This window comes from Pseudorca crassidens, chromosome 2, assembly GCF_039906515.1.
Source record: "Pseudorca crassidens isolate mPseCra1 chromosome 2, mPseCra1.hap1, whole genome shotgun sequence".
Classification (NCBI taxonomy): domain Eukaryota; kingdom Metazoa; phylum Chordata; class Mammalia; order Artiodactyla; family Delphinidae; genus Pseudorca; species Pseudorca crassidens.
The window spans coordinates 56,994,951-57,018,173 of NC_090297.1; the positions used below are offsets into that span (position 1 = coordinate 56,994,951).

The window sequence follows — 23,223 nt, forward strand, 5'->3', positions numbered from 1 at the left end:
ACGTCAGCCGGATTGATTTTTCTCTCCTGAATGAGAGAGAGAGAGAGAGAGAGAGGCAGAGAGAGAGCGCGAGAGAGGGTCACAGATGTGTGCGGAGGCCACAGATAACTGACATTTGGAATTCCTTCAGGGCAAAGGGAGATAGCAATGGGAGCTTGAAAGTGTGTAGCCAAGACTTCAGGCTGCACGGAATAATTAAGAAGTTTTTCTTAAAAAAAAAAAAAAAAAGAAAGAAAAGAAAAAAGAAAAGAAAGTCTCCTCCGCAGCGAGCCGCTTAGGTGCTCGTTTCATGCCAGCGTCCCCGGTTAAGGTGGCAGCGTCTGATAATTAATCTCGGGTACCCAGACGCTGCAATAGGCTTAAGAAGACGAAGAGGAGGGGCGGGGGAAGTGCGTCACCAGGTGGGGAAGGGGCTGTGCATTTGGTGACAAGAGGAGGGGATGGGGGTGGAGGGGAATGGGGACGGGAAATAGGTTCTGTGTGCTCTCCGGGGGTATTGTGTCAGGAGATGCAGGCTGGCTACCATGTGACGCGGTCCAGAGCTGAAGGGATTGGCCGAGGCAGCGCAGGCGGTGCAGCTTGGCCGGCTTGCTGTTCCTCTCCCTTTCTCTCGCAGCATCTTCCTGGGAGCCTGTAGGTGAAGCAGCACCACAAGCATCCATGGCCTATCTTTGGGGTTAACACTTGTCTCCTTTGGCTTCAGCATCGGACAGAGCAGATCTCTCGACAGCAGCAGCAGCGTTGTGAGGACTTAGCTGGGACCTGGAATCGTATCCTCCTGTATTTTTTCAGACTCTTTGGAAATTAAGGAATGCAATTCTGCCACCATGATGGAAGGTAGGATGCTTTCTGCTGTGGTTGACTAGCTTCAGGCAAGGTTTGGGCAGAACAGTGTTGAATTATGTGTACAGTCTGTGTTTGTGGCTGGTCTAGAACCTGGTTGCCAGGATTTGCAAGCAGAAATTCTGCAGTTTGCTTGCAGCGGACCGGGGCTCAGACTAATGGAATCAAACCACAGGGCTTCTTGTTTAGCTCAGAACCTACAGAGCTTGCCTAAAGTGCTTGTAAGGAGCTGAGACAGAGCTAGCAAAGAGCTTGCAAAGCAAAGAAGTTGGGAGAGAAGATAAGGTTTTCTGCTCTGGGTTCCTGGGACTACACTGATTAAACATTTACAACGGAAACTTGTCTTCTGAAATTAACATTAGGAGAGGTCATTGACAGAGTTATGCATGCTGTCATTTTCGGTGAACTGTTTAAAAATTTAAAAAATTCTTGTAAGATATTTTTATCTCGCAATTTACATCATACTGTTGGGGTGAGAGGTGCAACAAATTTAGTCCATAAGCTATAGTTTTATGGGGCTGTCACTGCAACAGAATGAGCAATAGGAGGAAAATATCTGGGACTCTTGGCTTCTGATTAGGGGTCTTATCAGGTTAAAAAAAAAAAAAAAGAATTTTGTGCTTCCTAAATGTGTTCTCCATGCAATGGTTCTTAGCCAAGCATCAAATGATTACTTAACTGATTACCTTTTTGCATTCAATTTTAAGTGTAAGGAGGAACTTTCCCTGGGGAGATATTGTTTAAACTCTATTTTATTCTACTAAATTACCCTTCTAAGCTTGAGATGGTGACAACCAAGAGTGCCTGAGAAAAGCAGCAAGCTGATTAGGAAAGAAGCAGGCAGCCCTACCCTGGCTTTGATTTTCTGTTTTCACACTACAGGATGGTGCAAAACTCCTGGCCTTTCCTAAGATGACAGGCAGAAATTTGTCCCCAGCCTGGATTTCACAATGCGGAATCGAGTGCATAATGGGTCTCAAATCAGCCATGAAAATGGCAGAGAGGCCACCTCTTAAGCCAAGGTCTGTCTTACAGATTTTAAACATTCCTTAGAAATTTACCAAAATGGAATAAGAGGAGAATGGTTGCAAAAAACAGAAGCGTTGCCTGTACTTATTTGGCAGAAATGAATTCTTTTTGCTTTCTCTGTCATCATGTCAAACATTGTTAATGTGATTTGGGGAGTGAAGAATTCTACAGTCATGGCCCACAGATTTTAGAAAATAGCCTGAAAAGAGAGATTGGGTATCATTTTGCTGTGGAGACTGGTCTTGTTTGCAAAGGGCTCTCAAGCTAGTTTTTTAAATATAGGCCTAAATAAAGTGAGATTACTAATGCTCTAAGATTAAATCATTTTCATTAATTCAAAATGAAATCCAAAATGGATTTAACCTTTGAGTAACAAGGCAAAACAAACAAGAAAGAGCATTACTGATGAACTTTTCAATTAGAAGCTCACGTGGATTACCCTCTTCAGAAAAAATTTGTGTCTATAGAGGTACTAGGTTTCTCCAGCTAAATTTCACGTAGCATTTCTTGAGAATAAATCTGCACATGTTCTGATTAGATTTTAATCTTACACGGGGAAGTGGAAGAGCTTTCCTTTTACTTCTTACCTTATAAACTATGGACTTAAAGTATCTTTGAAGGAAGTAATATATTTTGATGCTTATTAATGATTCTCTTGGTAATATTGTCTATTGTGCCACCACAGAATGTCAGTTCGAAGCCCTGTGATAAGCTTATCTGAGCTGCCTACACTGAAATGAGAACTGTAACAAAGACATGTGTTGGAGCTGAATTAACACTATTGCTCTGCGTTGACCAAATTTATCTAATGAAGGATGCTATCTGAGCACTGTTATGAATTAGAGGTGACACTAGGGGTGCGGTGGCCATCCATCAGATCCTTGCAAAAGAAATTGGATAGGTGTTTCCAGTGGCTTAAACATTTAAATGAAACTAATAATTTTTATCTACCTATAGCTCCTACTTAAATACTATTCAAGACTTATTATCTTCACGGTTCAGGGACTTTAGAAAGGCTGGTGGGAACCTTAATCAGGAATCAGTTTGCCTATCAATGGCCTTCCAACTTAGTTGCCAGTCTCTTTGGCAATATATGCATATTTCTGATACTGCATCTCAGAATTTCACCTCTGAATTGCTCTTACTCTGAAAGTGTGTTATAGCAGTTGTCATTCCCACTTAACTCTTCCCTAGAGGAAGCTAGGCTTCCATCTATCATGATAGCCTTGGAAAGATAAGAAAGCCCCTAAAAAGCACCCTGAAATTCTGTCATGGCAGCCATCTGCCAAAACGTCAGTGGGCTCTGAGAATGTGTCACCAAACATCCAGATAGGTAACATGCTGTCTTCTCAATTAGTTCATATGCCACACACACACACACACACAAACACAGAGTTGCACATGCATATGTCATCCACACATATACAGTATTTTAGAAAGGGAGAGAACCCACATTTGCATTTGTGTGTGTGTATATTTCTATATTTACTGAAGTGTTTTAGTCCAGTGCTCAGGAAAAGCATGGCCATGGCAACTTTTCAAAGCTACTTCTCTACTTTGTGTAAAACAAGAGTAAACAAATATTCATCAGAACGGCTTATGGTTTAATTTTGTGTTCTCATTTTGATGGAACAGGGTATAAGCTCCATTCATTCAATGCCTATTGGAAATTCTGGCCATAGAAGAGAACTGTTACTACCTCCCCAGTGATTCAAGTATCACAGAAGGCAGTGAAGTACTTCTGCAGGGACCTCAAGCACGTTATCGGTAGTTTGTGGCTCCATGACTCCTTTCAAATATTTTTCTTTTAAAAAGTATATTTTAAGGGACTCGATTTGTTGATTCCTGCATTCTTTATTTTTTGGCAGTGGTTAGTATTGGGTCTTTCCTAAAGAATGCCCTGTGATGTGGAGCCTTATGTAGTATGACTGTGAAGGGAAAGAGGATGAGCAAAGGGAATTATTTGCTAAAGGGCATAGATGTTGGCCAAGCTTACAGTGCAGTCTGTGTGATTAGGGCAACTATTCAGGGAGTCTGTTGTTTTTCATATATTATTATTATTAAAGTTTGAAAATGACCTTTTAGCTACTTTTTTTTAAGATAAGTGAAACTAAGTCAGGGTTTTCAGGGACATTTATTAATTTGTAAGGCAGTCTGGGAAATTTTCCCTTGTGTGGAGGAACTGGACTGGAAGTGCTCGTGTTTTCAGTTCCCTATTCAGGCTCTTAGGTGTTTTACTGGAAAGAAAAGTTTAGGGGCGGCCAGTAGTTTCATCCTATAAATAATTTTTGAAGTTAACAAGCATATTTTAAGGGTTTAATTGCAATGTGCAGAGTAATTTAATTAATTTTATTATTTTTACTATTCACAATAACCTGCAAGTAAATGTATTCTGCACTGAGTGCTTCTGCAGTACTTTTTCTAAATTGTAAAAATAAAAACTAATACATTGAGGCAGAAAAATGGGAGGATGGATTTCGGACCCAAGTTCATTTAACAAGAAAGCTTCTATTTTTGATCCTTCATAATGTTTTAAATATGAACTTTTTCTTTTTACTTTGTATCAAGGTGGATATACTAACCTGATTGAAAGCTAGGCCTTAAGTTTCTTTGGTTGCATCTGTCTCTCTTTTAAATGTGAGTACTCACAGAATCATACCTCTCAATTCCTTGTTAATACCTTTTACCTCCAAAATCAATATTTAGAAAAATTTAAACAATTCTAGATTAACTGATCTTCTGTTGTGGCAGTGAACCTTGTAACAGTAAAGGCTTTTCTTTACCCTATCTAGAAATGAAGTTTATTTATTTGGAAATTTCTTTGCTGTAATCAAAAAGGAACGAAGCATTTTGAAGCTGGAACTGTTCATTTTCTAGTTAGCTAAGAAGTTTTAAAGCGAATGCTTCTCACTCTTCTACCAGTTCCCTTCCCAGAAATGGTGATGATATTTTGGAAAATCTTAAGCATGCCTATGAGATTATAATATATATTCCATCCCTTATGTAATTTCTCTCCTTCCTAAGGGGCTCAGGGCTGGAAACAGCCTCCTGTTATGTATAAATTCCCATCCAATTCCCAAGGCCAACTTTAAATCTCTAAAAAGAACATGTAGTCTTTTTTAAAAAAATTAACTTAGATAAACCATGCTAGAAGACTGTGGATAATTCTTTCTGTTGGATTTGGCACATACACTATCCATGTTTCAAATAAACAAGTTGCAGGAAGTCAGCAACTCAATTTTTATGTTCCTGGGTTTGTTTGGGATCTGGTCACTTGAAACAAGTTTTCCTGTAGAAATGATGATATAAATGATGGTTGCATTCTTTCAGTAATCCATCAAAGGCTGTTAACCTGTTATCTACCTGAAACTAAATATTTGCCATGAAATGTATAAAGAACATGACAGTTACTATAGTAGTTAGCCAAAAGAGAACAATGGCATTAAATGTATTTTCAGTTTCTAATGTTGCTGCTTGAGGGGAAGAAGGTTTACTTAGAGGACAATGAGGAGATGGAGAGAAATTTTGAAGGGTTTTTTTTTTTTTAAGTATTTTTAGAAGTTTTAGAGACTCAACACTGGATTTTTCAATTATGTTCAATTTTACGTCCATACTTGTGGCTTACCTATTTGCAATTCAATTTTATCATATCTAATGCTGTTTAATTGTGACCACTTTATGGAAACTCACAAATGGAATTAAGAAAGAGAGAAAGATAATTGTAAAGGAGTTGAAAAAGTTAAGGGATTATAATGGATGTGAGCTCACGCGTCTACAAAAGTCTCTGAGGAGAAATTAACTGGAGAAGAGATCATAGGTAGAAGGGAATTAGGGAGCATGCTAAGTGCAGGATTCCTTTGAGGAGAAAGTAGGGTGTGGGGCAGAGGTATTGGATCTAATGGGTTTGTGCACTGACTACCTAATATTTCTATGGGCTTAGGATGGCTTGCTCACCAGCGGAAGAGCTTTGGGGAAGGAGGTGTAGACTTGGGGAGGAACGAATCTCCATTCTTGGAACATGTATGCCATTTAATTGTACCTACAGGGTGTTAGAAAGATATTCAGTATCTCTATTTAATATTTTCTATCATGTTGCTTCCTTATTTAAAAAAACTTCAATACCTTCTCATTTCTCTTAAAATCTAGAGCATACAGGAGCCGGCACGCTCTGGCCTTCTGTGCTTCTTCAAGCTCATCTCACGTGGCACTTAACACCGACAGCCTTGCTGCCTGTCTCAGAGTGTCTAGAACGAATACTTTCCTGTCTCAGGGCTTTTGCCCCGCCTAGAACACTCTTTTGCCAGCTCATGGAGTAAACTGATTCTCTTGTGATCCCAGCAATACTGCCACCTCATCAGGAGGCCTTTCCTACCATCCTTGTCATCCCAAGCTCCCAGACACACACCCTGGGCCCTGAGTCCATCTCAGTGTCCTCTCTCTCCTAAGAGCTGTATTTATTATTCATGGTTGTTTAATGGTGTATCGGCTAAATCTCTCACTCAGAGGTAAGCTCCCTGAGGGCAGGAATCTGGTCTGTCATCTCCCCTCTGTATCCTTAGCTCTTAATGCAGAGTGGATGCTTAGATGTTTGTTTATTGACTAAGTGAGTAAAACCTGATGTAAATGACTCTGATGACTTCATAGTTTACATTATAAGGTATTATTTGGGGCATTATGGTGGATATAAGAAAAATAAATTGCTCAAATTTATGTTCTTGCTGGAGAAACAAAATCTATAAACATGAGATAACTAGGGAAAAGATATGTGTTATGGAGTACTAATTGTAAGATACAGATAATACCTTTTGAGAAGCAAAAGAAAAGAAATAGTCCATTTGAAAATATGTACTCGAGCTTAAATTATTTTGGTGATTAGCTCCAAGGAAATGATTTCATACTGGAAAAAGACAAGTTATAGCAGAGCTATTCAAAGACATTCCCAGAGGCATTGTTGTCAATATCCTGTACATATTTTTTTTTCTCTTCCTTCTGCTTTCCTTGTATTTCTGCCTTCCTTTCTCCATTTTTCTCATTCTTCCATTCCTCCTTTTCATTCCGGGGCTCTCTTTCCTTTTCTCTGGTTTATGACCAGATCTGAAAATAATAGATTACAGAGCTAGAAAGTTTGACTTGGAATTTGGGAAAGTGTTTTTAAATAAATTAAGGTATGTGAACTAGTGTACTATTGTACAATGTATTTGTGCATGCAGTGGCAATGTGTTGGTATGTGAGGTTTTTCAGATGCCCAATTATTCTTGATTGGAGAATCTATGAATCTTAGAAACTCAATATGTTCTCTGAATTTGTGCAGACTGGATTTTTTGGGGTGAAAGAGCATGGACTCAGAAGTCAGACTTAGGTTTGAGACTAAGTGTTGTAACTTCTTGGCTACGTGTCTTGAGAGGATTACTTTACCTTCCCGGGGTTCTGTTTCCTTGCAAACAACATACGAGCATTGATCTGTCATCCCTCTAGAACTTCCAGCTCTAAGAGTCTCTGGCATTTGCTGAATGATTTGGATTCCACATATTCACTCCCTCCAAGGTTTAAATTCTAATGATTGACTCCTCTTCATCCTACCTCAGAACATACCTTTGCTGACACAAAAAACGATTCAAATATATTACTGTCTGCTTTTATTGGTTTATTCTTCCTCTGCTGTCCTTTTGCACTTATGCTACAAGTTTGTCTTGCATCTTTGCTGTGCTAGAAGACAAAAGTGCATCTATGCAACCCTCTTATGTAGCTTTTAGCATAGAACTATTTATGTGTCCATTAAAAATTGTATATTGAATGAATACTAGGTGTTAGGCATGGTTCTAGGTGCTAGAGGCTCAATAGTGAATAAAACAGATTCCTGCCTGCACGGAGCTTTCTGTTTGGTGCAAGAGAGACATGAAAAAAATAAAATAAAATGCAGAGTACATTGGATGGGGGTAAGGGCTTTGGAGAAGAGACGAGTGGAGAAAGGGGATAGAGGAAGTAGTGGAAGGATCGGGGCAGATGGGGTTGCAGTTATTAAATAGGGTGTTGATGGAAAGCCTTGCTGAGAAGACATTTGAGCAAAGACTTGAGGGAGTGAAGGGAGTGAGCAGCCAAGTAATTACCTGGAGGAGCAGTCTAAAGGAGCAGGGGGAAGAGCCAGTGAAAGGCTCAGAATGTGGGCGGAACAGCAAGGAGGCCCGTGGGTCTGGAGCAAAGGTCGGGGGAATGTTCAAGAGAGGTACTCAGAGAGGTAAGAGCAAATAGACACCTATGAGCCCCTTTCTCTCTTTTTTAAAAAATTTATCTATTTTACTTATTTACTTTTGGCTGCTTTGGTTCTTTGTTGCTGTGCATGGCTTTCTCTAGTTGTGGCGAGCGGGGGCTACTCTTCGTTGTGGTGCGCAGGCTTCTCATTGAGGTGGCTTCTCTTGTTGCGGAGCACAGACTCTAGGCTTGCGGGCTTCAGTAGTTGTGGCTCGCGGGCTCTAGAGAGCAGGCTCAGTAGTTGTGGCGCACGGGCTTAGGTGCTCCGCGGCATGTGGGATCTTCCCGGACCAGGGATCGAACCCGTGTGCCGTGCATTGGCAGGCGGATTCTTAACCACTGCGCAACCAGGGAAGCCCCCTTTCTTTTTTTTTTCTTTTTTTTGGTTGAAATATAGTTGACTTACAATATCATATTAGTTTCTGGTGTACAACGTGGTGATTCAATATTTTTATAGATTACTCACCGTACAAAGTTATTGTAATATTATTGACTATATTCCCTGTGTTGTACATTACATTCCTATTATTTATATTGTATAATTGGTAGTTTGTACCTTCACCTATGTCACCAATACCCCCACAACCCTTCCCTCTGGCAACCACTATCTGTGAGTCTGTTTTCTGTTTTCTTATATTTGGTTATTAGTTTTGTTTTTTAGATTCCACATATAAGTGAAAACAAACAGTATTTGTCTTTCTCTGTCTGACTTATTCCACTTAGCACAGTACCCTCCAAGTCCATCCATGTTGTTGCAAATGGCAAGATTTCATCCTCTTTTATGGCTGAGTAATATTCCATTGCATGCGTGCGTGTGTGTGTGTGTGTACACATATATATATATATGTGTACACACACACACATATATATATACATACATATATAAACATATCATCATGTCTTCTTTATCCATTCATCTGCTGAGGGACACTTAGGTTGCTTCCATATCTTTGACTATTGTAAATAATGCTGTGACGAACATTGGGATGCATGTATCTTTTGGAATTAGTGTTTTTGTTTTCTTCAGACAAATACCCAGGAGTGGAATCGCTGGATCCTTTCCAATGGTAGGAAAGCCAGTTTCCTTTTGCAGAAGTCACTCTACATGGGCCTGTGTTATCCATGTGTCAAGCAACAGGTGGGCATTCAGAAGCCTGGTATTCTGATCCTAGTTCTGTGACTGTCTTTTGATGGTTCCTCTCAGACCCATTCTTCCCCTGTATTTCAGGAAGTGGATGCATATCATGCTCTTGCCTGGGCTTATGGTTTCAAGCCCAAAGTTAGAGCTGAGAGTTCAGCTACAATTCTAGTCTCGAACATTTCCACACAAAAGATAGAGCTTCATGATAAGGTGATATCAGAATCAGAATTCACAATCAATTCACATCAATTCACAAATATTTTGACTATGTATCAGAGGCTTTTATTTTTATTTGGTTCATATACATTTCTATTATGTACCAGGGCTAGTATTTTAGGATTTTTTTTAAAAGGCCCAGAGTGACCGATGTCTCATATCTTTACAAACAGTATAAGGAAGATGTTACCTAACATGTTATCTAACATGTCCTATCTAGCTTAGGACATTGTCCTAAAATTATGTGGCACTTGAACATACTTCAAAGTTTCCAAAATGTTTCATTCATTTAACAGGTATATCTGGAACTTTTTCCTTAGTCTCATGTGCAATTCTAGGCCCAGTGAATATGATAGCAAAAAGGGGCAGCTGTAGTTGCCATCCTCAGAAACTCAGAGTCTAGTATATATTATCACATACTCTGTACATATTTTATTCTACACTATCTCTGTGTGGTAGGAATAGGCATTACTATCTTCATTTCAAACAGGAGGCAACCAGGGGTCAGTGATGTTAAGTGACTTGTTCAAGGTGACCACCCTACCAAAAGGCAGAGCCAGCATCTATTAGCCAAACTTGAATCCTAGTCAAGTGTTCTTTGTTTGTTTAATGCTGTGATTGGAACATCCTGCTCAAATCTGAAATTGTTTGGCCTGGGTCTCTGGCTGACAAGCCAACAGCAGATTGTCTAAGTTTGACACGGTATTTCAAGAGCCTTCTTCAAAACTAAGCAAGTTAATTTTATCATCAGGTCATGAGCCTTTAGAACAGCCACCATCCTGAAGAAGGCTACCTAATGCAGGAGTGTTTTAGCCCAATGGGCTCCTTTCAATGACACTGACTGGTTCCTCGAATTTTATGACGGGAAAGGACATGTGATATCACTAAGCCAGTGGACTCTAAACTTTCACAGCTTACATTCTACAAAACACTTTATCAGAAAGCCTGGCTCCCACTATGAACAAAAGCCCTTTCTCTCTGAGAAGGACAGCTCGATGTTCACTGACATTCCGTGAAAGCCTTGACCATTATCATAAAAGCGTGATGGTGTGTGCTACCCTGGAAGATTAACCAATCTAGTGCAACCTCATTTTGCATTGAGGAAACCAAAACCAAATGAAACAACCTTCCCAAGGATTTTTATTCTTTCTGTAAGAGGGCAAGTCAAAGTTTATTTTAGTAATGATTCCAAAAATGTGAATAGACAAAGACTTGGAACCTGTGGTGTCTTTCACGTTCAAAGGTGCTGGGGCTGATTGGGTGACTGCCCAAAGACACACAAATGAATGTGTCCCCAGGGCCGTCGCTCTACTGAGTGCACATACAATGGGGCCATTTATAGCTGCCTCCTGGGCTGCCATGGCTCCTGCATCTGCTGTTGGTGAGTCAGGGCCATGTGGAGGGAAAGACCAGGACCTGAAGAGGCTGTACCTCCTGAGTAGCTATGTGACCTTGAGTAAGTTCTGGATCTGCTTTGGCCTCACCCTCCCCATTTGTAAGGTAGCAATAATGCTGGTTCCCTCCCTCAGAGTCATTGTGAAAATCAAATGAGGTCATCAATATGAAAACATCTGAAAGGGTGTGATGCAAATGCCAGTTACTTTCTCAGATGGCTCTCTCTCAGCTTGTTTGTTACATGTGGGTCTGTTAGCATTTGGTGGCTAGGCACTACTGCTTGCTATTTTGCTTTTCAAGTAGATGATTGCTGCCATCTCTTTTGCAGAGAAGGCTTATAGATTTCCCTCTTCTCTTCCTACTGTTAGTTACTAGCATATTCTATCATCCTCTATTCTCAGTGTCCGTGTGCTATGCTGCCCCTTTCTTGAACATGGCAGACATCACTAATCAATCATAGTCATCTTCCTGTCCGGCCTCAGCACCTATCTCAACATCACATTCCAGGCCACCTCTGCCAGTTGATTGAAGTTGGCACATGAGATGATATCACTTTTCTCTCCCTACCACGGGCAGTTTCCGTAAGTTGAAATACAATGCATAAAACTAGAATACTGGTGGTCTAGCTGTGCACCCAGCCTTTACAAATGCCCTTAGTGAGTCACTGAAAAATAACATGTGAAAAATTGCTCACAGCCCTGGTTATGGTAGTAATAATAGGAAGTGGTCTGTAAGCCTTGTAACAGGTAGGACCCTACTCCTGTGCTGTTGACCTTAACCATCAAGTTTCTCTTAGCCTCCTTGTGCCCCGAATTCGAAGAACTGTGTCTACCAAGTAACCAAGCCAGAGTCCTTGTTGGGATTTGTTCCTGACTCCTCCTTCCTGCCTGCCTTGTGTCAGTAGGTCCTCAAGAGCTGTTGATTATCCTTCCTGAAGAGCTTCTGACTCTGTTCTCTCTCTTTCATCCCCTGCTATCACACCTGACAAGGCATTGCTGCCTCCATCTTCCAATCCATCCTCCTCACAGCCATCAAAGAGATCCCTTTCCTCAGCTGCCTTTGATTGTTCCTCATGCTTCTAAGATGAGGTCCAAATGCATTCGTGTGCTGTGCAACACTTTCACACATGGGCCATGTTATGCCCTCATGTCTCACTGCCCCTGCCAAACAGAAGTGCCTTGCCTTCTCTTTCCCTTGTATATGCTGTCCCTCCCCTTCTCTGTGTGGTAATGGTCTGTTCTGATCATTCAAGGTCAAACAAAAGCAACCCCTTCAAGGAAGCCTTCCTACAGTCTCCCAGGTTGATAGTGAGGTGCTCCCTTCCTTGTGCTTAATTCTCAATTCCCACTCTCCAAGGCCAAGTAGCAGAAGGTTTAAGAGCCCTGGCTTTGGAGTCAGACTGACCTAGGTTAAACCTCATGTGTGTGACCTTGAGAAGCTAGTGAACCTGTTTTCTCATCTGGAAAATGAGAGTGATAATAACAGTATCTTTCTCATGGGTAATTTAATCACATAAAGTTCTTGAGGATTAAATCAGAAAGTACACTTTTGCACTCAGAGTTCTCTGGAGATACAGAACCAATAGGTGTGAGAGAGAGAGAAAGAGAGAGAGAGAGGGAGAGAGAGAGAGATTTTTAAGGAAATGGGTCACTTGATTGTGAGGACTGGCAAGTCCAAAGTCCACAGAACAGACTGGCAGGCTAGAAACTTAGGTGGGGCTGATGTTGCAGTCTTGAGGCAAAATGTTAAGCTCTCAATAAATATTAGCTGCTATTTTTTGTTCTTACACCTACTTTGTTTGTGTCTCCCCCAAAGACCCAAGGACTCGGCTAGAGCCAGAACCATGTCTTACTCATTTTTGTATTATCACTGTGTGGCCTGTATAAGTGCTAAGTAAATATCAAGTGAATGAATGAATCCTGTCGAGGGATAACAGACTCTTTGGAGGATATTCAAGCCACCCAGTCTATGGCTATCATGAGAATTAAATGAGTTAATATACATAAAACATTTAGAAGAATATTTGCTCCATAGGAAAGACTTACTCAATTTACTCTGTTGGGCACATAGAAGGTTCCAGCATGGTTTCTGGATGCCAGGCAGTACCCCGGGGGACTGTGTTCTCTCTGCTCTCCCCAAAGCACCCGTCTGCTGTGTAGGCTCACTCAGGCCAAAAGCCACACTCTGGTTCCAGGAGCATGCAGTTAATCTAGTATCTCACACATTCCTCCTGACTCTTTTAATTGTGTTCCTCTCATTTTAAGGAAGACTAGGTTTCATTGTAGAAAACTTAAAAGATACAAAGAAGATGTGAAGAAGAAATTGAAATCACCAGTAATCTCATTGTTATATCAATAAAATAACCAAACACAGTTACAACTTGTTGAGTGTAGAATATGGGTTTTGGGAATGGACAATCTGAAACTCTTTAAACCTCAGCAATCTTATCAGTAAAGTGAGTTGACATAACACCTACCACAAGACGGTGGGGAAATAAAATAAGATAATGTACAGACTGCACTTGGAACTTACCTGGCGCATTAAGTAAGCACGGAATACATGCTAGCTCTTAATAGCTTTATGTTCAAAATATATATTTATGTCAAAGAACCCAATTTTATCATTATAAATATGTTCATATTTACACATATTTGTGTGTATATTCATACACATGACTTTTCCAGTTTACATTAGATTGTAACCACTATCCTAAGCAGCCTGTATATTTGTTAAGCACAGGGGAACTGGAGATAAACTTCCCAGACTCAAATCCTGATCTCTCTACCTTTGCCAACTATGCTAGCTTAGGCAAGTTATTTAACCCCTCTGTGCCTCAGTTCCTTCTTCTATATGAAATAATCCCCAATGAAAAGGTTACTATAAGGATTAAATGAGTTTAATATAGTTATTATTATTTTATTCTAATATATGTCATATATAATATACTTAAAAAACATTTGGTACAGAGTAAATGCTCCATCAAGAAATGTTAGCTGTCGGTGGGATGTAGCAAAAGCAGTTCTAAGAGGGAAGTTTATAGCAATACAATCCTACCTTAAGAAACAAGAAAGATCTCAAATAAACAACCTAACCTTACACCTAAAGCAATTAGAGAAAGAAGAACAAAAAACCCCCAAAATCAGCAGAAAAAAAGATATCATCAAGCTCAGATCAGAAATAAATGAAAAAGAAATGAAGGAAACGATAGCAAAGATCAGTAAAACTAAAAGCTGCTTCTTTGAGAAGATAAACAAAATTGATAAACCATTAGCCAGACTCATCAAGAAAAAAAGGGAGAAGACTCAAATCAATAGAATGAGAAATGAAAACAGGGGAGTAATAACTGACATGGCAGAAATACAAAGGATCATGAGAGATTACTACAAGCAACTATATGCCAATAAAATGGACAACCTGGAAGAAATAGACAAATTCTTAGAAATGCACAACCTTCCGAGACTGAACCAGGAAGAAATAGAAAATATGAACAGACCAATCACAAGCACGGAAATTGAAACTGTGATTAAGACTCTTCCAACAAACAAAACCCCAGGACCAGATGGCTTCACAGGTGAATTCTATCAAACATTTAGAGAAGAGCTAACAGCTATCCTTCTCAAACTCTTCCAAAATACAGCAGAGGGAAGAACACTCCCAAACCCATTCTTTGAGGCCACCATCACCCTGATACCAAAAGCAGACAAAGATGTCAGAAAAAAAGAAAACTACAGACCAATAACACTGATGAACATAGATGCAAAAATCCTTAACAAAATATGAGCAAACAGAAGCCAACAGCACATTAAAAGGATCATACACCATGATCAAGTGGGGTTTATCCCAGGAATACAGGATTCTTCAATATACACAAATCAATCAATGTGATACACCATATTAAAACCATTTCCACTAAGATCAGGAATAAGACAAGGTTGCCCACTCTCATCACTGTTATTCAACATAGTTTTGAAAGTTTTAGCCACAGCAATCAGAGAAGAAAAAGAAATAAAAGGAATCCAAATCAGAAAAGAAGAAGTAAAGCGGTTACTATTTGCAGATGACATGATACTATACATAGAGAATCCTAAAGATGCTACCAGAAAACTACTAGAGCTAATCAATGAATTTGGTAAAGTAGCAGGATACAAATTTAATGCACAGAAATCTCTTGCATTACTATAAACTAATGATGAAAAATCTGAAAGTGAAATTAAGAAAACACTCCCATCTACCATTGCAACAAAGAGAATAAAATACCTAGGAATAAACCTACCTAAGGAGACAAAAGATCTGTATGCAGAAAATTATAAGACACTGATGAAAGAAATTAAAGATGATACAAATAGATGGAGAGATATACCATGTTCTTGGATTGGAAGAATCAACATTGTGAAAATGACTCCACTACCCAAAGCAATCTACAGATTCAATGCAATCCCTACCAAACTACCACTGGCATTTTTCACAGAACTAGAACAAAATATTTCACAATTTGTATGGAAACATAAAAGACCCCAAATAGCCAAAGCATTCTTGAGAAAAAACAACAGTGCTGGAGGAATCAGGCTCCTGGACTTCAGACTATACTAAAAGCTACAGTAATTGACAGTATGGTACTAGCACAAAAACAGAAATATAGATTAATAGAACTAACAGATTAATGGATAGAAAGCCCAGAGATAAACCCACGCACATATGGTCACTTTATCTTTGACAAAGGAGGCAAGCATATACAGTGGAGAAAAGAGAGCCTCTTCAATAAGTGGTGCTGGGAAAACGGTACAGCTGCATGTAAAAGAATGAAATTAGAACACTCCCTAACACTCTACACAACAATAAACTCCAAATAGATTAAAGACCTAAATGAAAGGCCAGACACTATCAAACTCTTAGAGGAAAACATAAGCAGAACACTCTATGACATAAATCACAGAAAGATCCTTTTGACCCACCTCCTAGAGAAATAAAAATAAAAACAAAAATAAACAAATGGGACCTAATGAAGCTTAAAAGCTTTTGCACAGCAAAGGAAATCATAAACGAGGTGGAAAGACAACCCTCAGAATGGGAGAAGATATTTGCAAATGAAGCAACTGACAAAGGATAAATCTCCAAAATTTACAAGCAGCTCATGCAGCTCAATATTAAAAAAACAACCCAATCCAAAAATAGGAAGAAGACCTAAACAGACAATTCTCCAAAGGTAATATACAGATTGCCAACAAACACATGAAAGAATGCTCAACATCATGAATCATTAGAGAAATGGAAATCAAAACTACAATGCCATATCATCTCACACTGGTCAGAATGGCCATCATCAAAAAATCAAACAATAAATGCTGGAGAGGGTGTGGAGAAAAGGGAACCCTAATACACTGTTGGTGGGAATGTAAATTGATACAGCCACTATGGAGAACAGTATGAAGGTTCCAAAAAAACTAAAAATAGAACTACCATATGACCCAGCAATCCCACTACTGGGCGTATACCCTGAGAAAACCATAATTCAAAAAGAGTCATGTACCACAATGTTCATTGCAGCTCCATTTACAATAGCCAGGACATGGAAGGAACCTAAGTGTCCATCAACAGAAGACTGTATAAAGAAGATGTGGCCCATATATACAATGGAATATTACTCAGCCATAAAAAGGAATGAAATTGAGTTATTTGTAGCGAGGTGGATGGACCTAGAGTCTGTCATACAGAATGAAGTCAGGAAGAGGAAAACAAATATCGTATGCTAACACATATATATGGAATCTAAAAAAAAAAAAAAATGGTCATGAAGAACCTAGGGGCAAGATGGGAATAAAGATGCAGACCTACTAGAAAATGGACTTGAGGATACGGGGAGGGGGAAGGGTAAGCTGGGACGAAGTGAGAGAGTGGTAGTGTATATATGGACATATATACAGTACCAAATGTAAAATAACTAGCTAGTGGGAAGCAGTCACATAGCACAGGGAGATCAGCTCAGTGCTTTGTGACCAGCTAGAAGTGTAGAATGGGGAGGGTGGCAGGGTGGGAGACGCAAGAGAGAAGCAATATGGTGATCTATGTGTATGTATAACTGATTCACTTCGTTGTAAAGCAGAAACTAACACAACATTGTAAAGCAATTATACTCCAATAAAAACGTTGAAAAAAAAAAAAAAGAAATGTTAGCTGTTGGGAATTCCCTGGTGGCGCAGTGGTTAAGAATCCACCTGCCAATGCAGGGGACACGGGTTCGACCCCTGGTCCGGGAAGATTCCACATGCCGCAGAGCAGCTAAGTGTCACAATTACTGAGCCTGGGCACTCAACAGCCCACGAGCCACAGCTACTGAGCCTGTGCACCACAACTACTGAGCCCACGCTCCACAACTACTGAAGCCCACACAGCCTAGAACCCATGCTCCACAGCAAGAGAAGCCACCACAATGAGAAGCCCATGTACCACAACAATGAGTAGCCCCTGCTCACCACAACTAGAGGAAGCCCGCACACAACAACGAAGACCCAACTCAGCCAACAACAAAAAGAAATGTTAGCTGTCATTATCATACTCATGAAATAATCTCCAAAAACCTTATTTTTGCAGGCTGCATAATATTCCATAACATCATACGTTATTTTACTATTTCCTTGGTGTTACACATTTATACTGTTAGCTGGAGCTTGATTTGCATTTTGAGCTAGAATGGCTCACATTGAGTCTCATGGAATAGTATGAATTCTTGGTTTTCATTTAATATGATAGCTTGGTGAGGTGGTGCAAGTTCTGTATTGGGTTCTAGTCCTGGCACTGCTCCAGCCAGCAGAGGGACCTTGGACAGCCATATAACACTGAGAAGAGAAAGCAAAGAGTAGAAAGAGAAATTGATTGTAATTCAAAAAATTCTAGCATCTCCTGGCACCATTCTTTATTAGCTGTGGGTATGAGGCCAAGAATTTGCCAGGTGGGTAGGAATCGATTTTTTATGTCTTATTTGAAGGTTCTGGCTGTGTATCTTGGGCAAGTCACTATCTCTTTATTTTCCCATCTGTAGGATGGTAAATGATATGAACTTTCCTGCCTTTCTCACTAGGTTATAAATATCAAAGCACAAAATATAATGAGAAAGCATTTTGAAAGCTCTAAATTTTTATGTAAATGTAGTATAGTATTAGGGCTATAATAATTACATTTAGTATCTAGGAAACTCTGTTTTCAAGTGAAAGGCTAGGCTAGGTAATTTGGGAGGCGCTAACTAGTTTTAAGGTTCTGTGATCTGGTATTAGGATTTCGGGCTGTGTCCCTGCTATAGTTAACCCCTCTCCCCATACCTCCCACCTTTCATGCATACAAATGGTTTTCTTCATTTTTGGATACCAGGAGACCAACACCTTTCCTAATTTGGTGAATTATTTATTTGAACAGTATAGTATATCATTTTGTTAAACTGGGTAAAAATATTGTTTCTAATGATGAATTTGTAGTGGGACAATTTAAAATACATTTAAAAGTGTGTCCAACTAAAATCTATCTTGGCATAGTTACAAAACCAAATATATAATCTCAGCAAAGTCTAATCTGGTCAATCTAATTGCCAGATCAAATTACTTAATCTGGATTTCTTTTCTAGAGTTTTCTGGTATCTTCTATCTTCACGGCAACCCACTTCAAGTTGGCACATTGAAGGATAGAGCTCGTTGCTTTCTTGATAAACTTTGACTAAGATACAGAGGAAGCTTTTTGGTGGCAGTAGAGTGCTTTGAGCTACCCATGGTTCTAGGTGTGGGATACCTGTGAGCAAGACACAGAGAGTCCTTGCTCTCATGGAGCTTGCATTCTACTATGAGAAGACAAGACTAACAAACCAAATGAATAAACGAGAGAATTTCAGATGGTGGTAAAATCAATTTTAAAAAAAGAATCGTATGGAAGAGAATGGAGAATGGTGGTGAATCCTACTTTAGGGGGTCCAGGAAAGTATTTGAGCTGAGACTTCTTCACAGTGTGACATGTGAAGATCCTGCAGGAGTGAGTATTGCAAGGGTCAAAGGCCTGGAACTTGGTAAGCTCAAGGAACAAAAGGAAAGCCAGGGTGGCTGGAGACCAGTGAAGGAGGGGGAAGGAGGCAAGAAAGAACGAAGGCAAGATTCATGTCAGGGATGTCTTTACAAGGAATGGAGGTGGATCTAAACTTCATTCTGAGGCAATGGAAAGCCACTGGAGGCATTTTAGCAGAAGGTCATGCTTCCATTTGTCTTTAAACAATTACTGTGGATGTTGGATGAACTTGAGTGGCTAGAGATAGCATTATGGTTTTTTGAGTGGGTTTTTTTGGGGTTTTTTGTCTGTTTTTCTGAGAGGAGATTGTCTTGAACCTGTGTTTGAGTAATAAATACTCTGATTTTATTTAAATTGTGTGTTCCTTTTTGGGAAAGCTAAGAGAAATTGGAAGGAATTGTGCTGCCCTCCCCCAACTACTCAGCACCATCTGTGCTGAGGTCTGAGGACTCAAAGTGAGGTTTAATTCGACTTTATTCAATCAATTCTTTGTCTAACCCAAATGTTCTGGCATTAGATATTTTTCAGAGGCATGTTGACAGGTGAAAAAATTGAAGATATTAAAGTATATTAATATGTGTTTGTGTTATGTACTTGTTTTTTTGTTTTGTTTTGTTTTTTTAACTTATTTATTTATTTATTTTTGGCTGTGTTGGGTCTTTGTTGCTGCACATGGGCTTTCTCTAGTTGTGGTGAGTGGGGGCAGCTCTTTGTTATGGTGTGCGGGCTTCTCATGGCGGTGGCTTCTCTTGTTGCAGAGCACGGGTTCTACGTGCATGGGCTTCAGTAGTTGTGGCACGTGGGCTCAGTAGTTGTGGCTTGTGGGCTCTAGAGTGCAGGCTAATTAGTTGTGGCACCTGGGCTTAGTTGCTTCGTGGCATGTGGGATCTTCCCGGACCAGGGCTCGAACCCATGTTCCCTGCACTGGCAGGCAGATTCCTAACCACTGTGCCATCAAGAAAGCCCCTATGTACTTATTTTTAAATGGCTTCAAAGCACTTCAATTGTTTGATAGTCATTTTGATACTGAATCAGTTAGTGTATTAGGCTGGCTTTCATCACTGAGGCTCTTTCTCTCTAGGCCAGATCAGAAAGAAGGAAGTACTTAAGAGACCTTGCTGTTGATAGAGGTTGACCTCTCGGTGTTCCATTTTCTCCACAAATGTTTCCATTAAAACCTCTTGTGTCCTTTCTGAATTTTATTGCCTGAGTCCCTATTGCTTCCATTAAATAGATTCACCTGTGCACACCTCCGGCTATACAGCTCTGCCTGCCTACCTGCAGGTGCCAAAACTGCCAATGCTGTATGCGTTTGTCCCCTTCCTGATGGTGGCACGTGCTCCTATTCCAATCTTCTTGATACTTAGGACTCTGGTGTTCTTTTCTAAGTATTCACAGCAGGGAATTACACAGGATTGGAAGTCAAAACAGACCTGGGTTCAAATCCTGCCTCTGCAACTTACTGTGTGCCTTTGGGCAAGCCTAAACTTGAGGGGTTTTTTGTGTGTCTTTCTCAGGTTTTTAATCTATCACAAATTCACAAGATTGTCAGCAAGTATTTATTGAGGTTCCAAATACTGTGCTCAGGACTAGGTGTCTCTGGTGAGCAAACGTCAGGCCTTCTGGAATTTACAGTATAGTGACAAAGACATTAAATTAATACAAATTAGTACAGATGAACCATAATTCAAAAGACACATGCACCCCAGTGTTCATTGCAGCATTATTTTCAATAGCCAGGTCATGGAAGCAATTTAAATGCCCATTGACAGACAAATGGATAAAGAAGATGTGGTACATATATACAATGGAATATTACTCAGCCATAAAAAGGAATGAAACTGGGTCATTTGTAGAGATGTGGATGGATCTAGAGACTGTCATACAGAGTGAAATAAGTCAGAAAGAGAAAAACAAATATCGTATCTTAACGCATATATGTGGAACCTAGAAAAATGGTACAGATGAACCGATTTGCAGGGCAGAAACAGAGACACAGATGTAGAGAACAAATGTATGGACACCAAGGGGGGAAAGTGGCAGGGGTGGTGGTGGTGGTATGATGAATTGGGAGATTGGGATTATCGGAAAATAAGAAGTAAAGCGGTCACTATTTGCAGATGACATGATACTATACATAGAGAATCCTAAAGATGCTACCAGAAAACTACTAGAGCTAATCAATGAATTTGGTAAAGTAGCAGGATACAAAATTAATGCACAGAAATCTCTTGCATTGCTATACACTAATGATGAAAAATCTGAAAGTGAAATTAAGAAAACACTCCCATTTACCATTGCAACAAAGAGAATAAAATACCTAGGAATAAACCTACCTAAGGAGACAAAAGACCTGTATGCAGAGAATTATAAGACACTGATGAAAGAAATTAAAGATGATACAAATCGATGGAGAGATATACCATGTTCTTGGATTGGAAGAATCAACATTGTGAAAATGACTCCACTACCCAAAGCAATCTACAGGTTCAATGCAATCCCTACCAAACTACCACTGGCATTTTTCACAGAACTAAAACAAAATATTTCACAATTTGTATGGAAACACAAAGGACCCCGAATAGCCAAAGCAATCTTGAGAAAGAAAAACGGAGCTGGAGGAATCAGGCTTCCAGACTTTAGACTATACTACAAACCTACAGTAATCAAGACAGTATGGTACTGGCACAAAAACAGAAATATAGATCAATGGAACAGGATAGAAAGCCCAGAGATAGACCCAAACACATATGGTCACCTTATCTTTGATAAAGGAGGCAAGAATATACAGTGGAGAAAAGACAGCCTCTTCAATAAGTGGTGCTGGGAAAACTGGACAGCTACATGTAAAAGAATGAAATTAGAACACTCCCTAACACCATACACAAAAATAAATTCAAAATACATTAAAGACCTAAATGAAAGGCCAGACACTATCAAACTCTTAGAGGAAAAGATAGGCAGAACACTCTATGACATAAATCACAGCAAGATCCTTTTTGACCCACCTCCTAGAAAAATGGAAATAAAAACAAAAATAAACAAATGGGACCTAATGAAACTTAAAAGTTTTGCACAGCAAAGGAAACCATAAACAAGACTAAAAGACAACCCTCAGAATGGTAGAAAATATTTACAAATGAAGCAACTGACAAAGGATTAATCTCCAAAATTTATAAGCAGCTCGTGCAGCTCAATATCAAAAACAAACAACCCAATCCAAAAATGGGCAGAAGACCTAAATAGACATTTCTCCAAAGAAGATATACAGATTGCCAACAAAGACATGAAAGAATGCTCAACATCATGAATCATTAGAGAAATGGAAATCAAAACTACAGTGAGATATCATCTCATACTGGTCAGAATGGCCATCATCAAAAAATCTACAAACAATAAATGCTGGAGAGGGTGTGAAGAAAAGGGAACCCTCTTGCACTGTTGGTGAGAATGTAAATTGATTTAGCCTCTGTGGAGAACAGTATGGAGGTTCCTTAAAAAACATACGACTCAGCAATCCCACTACTGGGCATATACCCTGAGAAAACCATAATTCAAAAAGTGTCTTGTACCACAATGTTCATTGCAGCTCTATTTACAATAGCCAAGACATGGAAGCAACCTAAGTGTCCATCAACAGATGAATGGATAAAGAAGATGTGGCACATATATACAAGGGAATGTTACTCAGCCATAACAAGGAATGAAATTGAGTTATTTGTAGTGAGGTGGATGGACCTAGAGTCTGTCATACAGAATGAAGTAAGTCAGAAAGAGGAAAACAAATACCGTATGCTAACACATATATATGGAATCTAAAAAAAAAAAAAAAAGGTCATGAAGAACCTAGGGGCAAGATGGGAATAAAGACACAGACCTACTAGCGAATGGACTTGAGGATATGGGGAGGTGGAAGGGTAAGCTGGGACTAAGTAAGAGAGTGGCATGGACATATATACACTACCAAATGTAAAATAGATAGCTAGTGGGAAGTGGCCGCATAGCACAGGGAGATCAGCTTGGTGCTTTGTGACCACCTCGAGGGGTAGGATAGGGAGGGTGGGAGGGAGGGAGACGCAAGAGGGAAGAGATATGGGAACATACGTATATGTATAACTGATTCACTTTGTTATAAAGCAGAAACTAACACACCATTGTAAAGCAATTATACCCCAATAAAGATGTTAAAAAAAAAGACACATTGACATTTTAAATTTTCAGATAGTTATTCTACAAGTATTGTTAAGTACCTAATATATAGAGGTTCTCATTACGATGAACAATGAAATATATCTGAAAGAAAATAAATG

At 39.6% G+C, this 23,223-nt stretch overlaps 1 protein-coding gene across 24 annotated transcripts in view; it reads left to right on the forward strand.

Annotated features, from left to right (window-relative positions):
* Nucleotides 1-474: 474 nt before the first annotated feature.
* Nucleotides 475-23,223, forward strand: part of SGIP1 (SH3GL interacting endocytic adaptor 1) — a 213,973-nt gene continuing 191,224 nt past the window's right edge. For 13 of the 24 annotated variants that reach the window (XM_067726473.1, XM_067726474.1, XM_067726482.1 and 10 more), the window contains exon 1: nucleotides 476-837. In XM_067726473.1, coding sequence (XP_067582574.1) covers nucleotides 828-837 — 10 coding nt within the window. In that variant the 5' untranslated portion in view covers nucleotides 476-827. Of the gene's footprint in view, nucleotides 838-23,223 lie in introns of all 24 variants that reach the window. The other 11 variants (XM_067726463.1, XM_067726466.1, XM_067726467.1 and 8 more) reach the window with 2 other exon arrangements.